The sequence below is a fragment of the Cibotium barometz genome, chromosome 65 (genome assembly GCF_041138505.1).
Source record: "Cibotium barometz isolate CiBa-2024 chromosome 65, ASM4113850v1, whole genome shotgun sequence".
In the NCBI taxonomy this organism is placed as follows: Eukaryota; Viridiplantae; Streptophyta; class Polypodiopsida; order Cyatheales; family Cibotiaceae; genus Cibotium; species Cibotium barometz.
The window spans coordinates 10,695,879-10,701,413 of NC_141110.1; the positions used below are offsets into that span (position 1 = coordinate 10,695,879).

The 5,535-nt window shown below is 44.3% G+C and overlaps 1 protein-coding gene across 1 annotated transcript; it reads left to right on the plus strand.

Annotated features, from left to right (window-relative positions):
• The first annotated feature begins 514 nt into the window (after positions 1-514).
• On the plus strand, positions 515-5,261 carry LOC147602910 (pentatricopeptide repeat-containing protein At2g03380, mitochondrial-like). Its single transcript, XM_086797455.1, has 2 exons — positions 515-938; positions 1,025-5,261. The coding sequence occupies exon 2, from the start codon at positions 1,075-1,077 to the stop codon at positions 4,309-4,311; it is 3,237 nt and encodes a 1,078-aa protein (XP_086653581.1). The 5' UTR covers positions 515-938; positions 1,025-1,074; the 3' UTR covers positions 4,312-5,261.
• The last annotated feature ends 274 nt before the right edge of the window (positions 5,262-5,535 follow it).

A 5,535-nucleotide genomic window follows, 5' to 3' on the forward strand; every position in this document is an offset into this window, starting at 1 on the left:
GTGATTCGATAATAGTTGTAGCTACAATGTAGTAAGCTAGATGTCATTTGGTAGCATAATAGCTATAAACAAGGGAAATACACACAGAGAGTGAAAGAAGAGGCTTGATGTGTTGGTGGCTTTCTTGCCATAGTACATCAAGCATTTGACATGCTTCCATTTTGACTTTTATCCTCATGAACCATCACGATCATCAACAGTAGTGGTACCGGCACCATTGTTGCCATCATCACCATCAATAGTAGTGGTGGCAACATTATTGCCATCATCAACAGTAGTGGTACCGGCACCATTGTTGCCATCATCACCATCAATAGTAGTGGTGGCAACATTATTGCCATCATCATCATCATTGTTGTGGTCTCATTGTTGTCATTGTCATCATCATCATTATCATGAATAGTGAGCTAGGGAGCAATACCTTGGGAAGAGGATGGGAAGCAGAATCACTAGTAGAGGACCTTGTTGTAAGCACATTGGTCCACATGTATACAAGACGAAAAGGAGGAGGAGGAGAATTATACATTTGAAAAACGAGGAGGAGGAGGAGAAGACGAGAATTAACCTTAATTATACATCTATGGAGGACGAAAAGGAGGAGCAGGAGAAGAGGAGCATTAACCTTAATTGTGCTACATTTGAAAAACGAGGAGGAGGAGGAGAAGACGAGAATTAACCTTAATTATACATCTATGGAGGACGAAAAGGAGGAGCAGGAGAAGAGGAGCATTAACCGTAATTGTGCTTCTATAGCAGGAATTAACCTTGATTATACGTTTGTTAAAGCGATGGTTTTTATTTTTATTTTTCTCATGAAAGTTCGATTAGCATGAGATGCAGACATCAGACGGAGAGCTCGTGGAAGGAGTACTTGAGAGATCGGTGGGAAAATCGCGAGAGCAAAGTAAATGGGTTGTCTTCCCTTTCTCGCTTCAAAGGTAATATGCTACCATTTGTTGATTAGTTGGATGGGGGACTCGCCCACGAGTGAGTCTCTGTTCTGTGCTGTGTGTGTGTGTTACAGAGAAAACCTAGGGCACCAGATTTCAAGCATAAACCTACCTTGCAATCGCCATGGATGGCCGGCTGCTACAATCCAAGTTGAGTCAAAGACAGGCTCAAAAGGCTCGAGGACACGTGAAGAACAGTCGTTGGAGGATGGAGGAGGATGAAGAAGGGTTGCTGCTCCCGCCTTCCTTTGATGACTTTTCAGGCATCTTGCAGAAGTGTAAGAAGGAGAGAGGCCGAGCGCATGCACTGCACTTGCTCGCCTGCATGCACGAAAGTGGGCTAGAAACTCACAGATCACTGGGGAACTACCTTGTCTCCATATTAGTGGAAGTTGGAAGCATGCGTGATGCCGAAAAGGTTTTTGACAAATTGGAGTATCGGAATGAGTGCTCCTGGAATTCCCTCATCACAGGTTATATCAAATGTGGGAAGCCACAGCATGCTCTCACGCTGTACCACAAAATGTCAAAGGATGATTCTGTCCATCCCAGTGGGCATACTTTTGTGGCCTTGCTAAAGGCTTGTGCAAAGCTAAGAGATCTGGAAAGAGGCCTGGAAATACATGGTGAGGTTTCCAGAACAGGGTTGCTCCAAAGAGACCTTTTTGTTGGCAGCACCTTGGTGGATATGTATGCCAAATGTGGCTCGCTTGCCAAAGCACATCAAGTGTTTGACACGCTTCCAGTTCGAGATGTTGTCTCATGGAATTCACTAATTGCAGGATATGCAGGACATGGGCATGGTGAGGAAGCACTTCAGTGTTTTGAACAGATGCAACTAGAGGGTGTCTCCCCAAATGCTATCACATTTTCTTGCTGCTTGAAAGCTTGTGGCAGCATAGGAGCCACAGATAAGGGGAGAGAAATACATGCAGAAGTTGAAAGACAAGGATTGTTGGAAAGAGACCTCATTGTTGGCACCACCTTGGTCGATATGTATGCTAAATGTGGCATGCTTTCTAAAGCCCAGCAAGTGTTTGACAAACTTCCAGTTCGAGATGTAGTATCCTGGAACTCAATGATCACAGGATATGCTGGACATGGGCATGGCGAGGAAGCACTCAAGTGTTTTGAACGGATGCAACTGGAGGGTGTCTCCCCCAATGCTGTCACGTTTGTTTGCAGCTTGAAAGCTTGTGCCCACATAGGAGCGGCAGACAAGGGCCAAGAAATACATTCTGAGATCGAAAGAAAGGGGTTGTTGGAAAAGAACCTTCTTGTCGGCACCACCTTGATTGATATGTATGCCAAATGTGGCTTGCTAGCAAAAGCGGAGGAAGTGTTTGACAAAGTTCCAGTTCGAAACGTTGTCTCATGGAATGCATTGATTGCAGGATATGTTGCACACGGGCATGGTGAAGAAGCACTAATGTGTTTTGAACAGATGCAACTGGAGGGTGTCTCCCCCACTGCTGTCACATTTGTTTGCATCTTGAAAGCTTGTGGCAGTGTAGGAGCCACAGACAAGGGCCAAGAAATCCATGCTGAGATTGAAAGGAAGGGGTTGTTGCAAAGAGACCTTGCTGTTGGCACCACCTTGGTCGATATGTATGTCAAATGCGGCTTGCTCATAAAAGCACAGCAGGTGTTTGACAAGCTTCCCTCTCGAAATGTTGTGTCATGGAATTCACTTATGGCAGGATATGCTGAACACGGGCATGGTGAGGAAGCACTCAAGTGTTTTGAACAGATGCAGTTTGAGGGTGTTTCCCCAAATGCTGTCACGTTTGTTTGCAGCTTGAAAGCTTGTGGCAGCATAGGAGCTACAGACAAGGGCCGAGAAATACATTATGAGATTGAAAGAAAGGGGTTATTGGAAATAGACCACGTTGTTGGCACCACCTTGGTTGATATGTATGCCAAATGTGGCTCGCTTGCCATAGCACAGCAAGTGTTTGACAAGCTTCCAGTCAGAGACGTAGTCTGTTGGAATTCACTTATCGGAGGATATGCTGAACATGGGCACGGTAAAGAAGCACTAGAATGTTTTGAACAGATGCAAATGGAGGGTGTCTCCCCAAATGCTGTTACGTTTATTTGCAGCTTGAAAGCTTGTGGCAGCATAGGAGCTACAGACAAAGGGCGAGAAATACATGCTGAGATTGAAAGAAAAGGGTTGTTAGAAGAAGACCTTGTAGTTGGCACCACATTGGTTGATATGTATGCCAAATGTGGCTCACTTGCAAAAGCACAGGAAGTGTTTGACAAATTTCCAGTTCGAAATGTAATCTGCTGGAATGCACTAATAGTAGGATATGCTGATCGTGGGCATGGTGACAAAGCACTTGAGTGCTTTGAACAGATGCAACAAGAGGGTGTCCGCCCAAATTCTGTAACGTTTGTATGCAGCTTGAAAGCTTGTGGCAGCATAGGAGCCATTGACAAGGGTCGAGAAATACATGCTGAGATTGAAAGAAAGGGGTTGTTGGAAAGAGACCTTCTTGTTGGCACCACCTTGGTTGATATGTATGCCAAATGTGGCTTGCTTGCCATATCACAGCAAGCATTTGACAAGCTTCCAGTAAGAGACATAGTTTCGTGGAATTCACTAATCGGAGGATATGCTGAACATGGGCATGGTGAGGAAGCACTGGAGTGTTTTGAACAGATGCAACTCGAGGGTGTCTCCCCGAATGATGTCACATTTTCTTCCATCTTGAAAGCTTGTACCAGCATAGGAGCCACTGACAAGGGCCGAGAAATACATGCTGAGATTGAAAGGAAGGGTTTGTTGGAAAGAGACCTTGTTATTGGCACCAATTTGGTCGACATGTATGCTAAGTGTGGCTTGCGTGCCATAGCACAGGAAGTGTTTGACAAACTTCCAGTTCGAGACGTAGTCTCCTGGAATTCACTAATCGCAGGCTATGCCCAGCTTGGAGAAAGTGAAAATGTTTTTCATATTTTTGACAGAATGCTCGGAGAAGGAATAAGGCCAGATCCAGTCACCTTTATTATTGTTTTTAGTGCATGCAGTCGCACAGGATTTTTTGATCAGAGCCAGACGTACTTTGAGGCAATGAGTAAAGACTATGGCATTGTTCCAACTCTTGAGCACCACAATTGCATGGTTAATCTCCTGTGCTGTGCAGGTCAATTAGACAAAGCAGTATCAATGATCAAGAAGATGCCGTTCTGTCCTAATCTTGTGGTGTGGCATGCAGTGTTGGGTGCTTGTAAAAATTGGGGAAATGTGGACCTTGGAAAACAAGCATTTGAACATGCAGTGAGTTTGGATGAAAAGGATGGTGCTGCGTATGTCTTAATGTCTCACATCTGTGCAGGCACTGACACGCAGTAGGAATGTGGCAATGAGAGTGGGAAAACAAGCATGGAAGAAGCCAGCAGATTGTTGGTGGACTGACAACACTGCTGGGATTGTGTATTCATTTTCTTGGTTGGAGATCATGCCATTTCAAAAGCAAAATTTTGATGTGCGGACTCTTGCCCTAGTGGTGGTTAGCTCATGACCCACCCTACCCAAGTGGTGGTGATTTAAAACCCCGACACCTTGTAAAATGAAAGCAAAAATATTCATACAAAGCCTAGAAGCCTTGTACTAGCCCCCACTTCTCACGTATGTTCTTGGCTCCTTAGGTCTCTAATTTCTGCAGGTATGAGAAGATGGCCTGCCAATGCCTTAGCCTGTAAGGATACAAAAAGCTCTTTTTTTTTTGGTTTTCTTTTTCTACTATTGGAGGGTGGCTCTATCAGGTATTGAGCTCTTGTGGAAAGTTCTTCAGAGGGATCCTTTCCAAATGTTTGGACAATGAAAGAGCAAACCAAGTGCCAGAATGGTTACGAAAGCTGTTATTGAGCGTTGTTGTGGATCATATTTTACACATAAACCCAAGGTCCTCAGGTTTCAAGCATAAAGCTGCCAAGGAGTCTGTATGGATGGGGCAGAGCATAGGTACAGGTGGCTGAAGAGCAAGTGCTTATGCATGGAGTAAATCATTGATGGGAGAGCATAGTAAGTGGGTGCCCAATTTTGTGATGGAAGGGTATCGGAAGCTGTTGCTGAGCCTGAATAGTTTGGTTGTTAATTGTATATTACAAATAAAGGCAAGGGAACCATATTTTATACATCATTTTACTAAGAGATGAAGTAGAGAAAAGGCACGGGCAAGCATCGAAAGCCTATGCTTTATGTCAAGTTTGCTTTTTGCTTCTCTTTTACTGGGATTTGGGTGTTACAACAGGTGGCTCAGGGTATTCATCAACGTTTCCAATGTCTCCATTGTTCGTGCCTTACGCAGGTATTTGATGCTCTAGTGTATGCTTCTGGGTAATCTTTTTAATTCTTGCTTGCTCATATGCACTTCTCTTTTGAATTTCGTAACTGTTACATGCATCAGCCCCAGATTAGTATTGATGCTTGTGTCCTAACAGATGCAAACACTGGTAGCATATTCTTAGAGATGGTCATTTTGAGCTCTCAATTACGAATGGAGAGTGACAAGAGAGAAGGGATGCACATGGGTAGAGAATTATAGGTGCATGCCTATGCTAGTAGACGGAATAG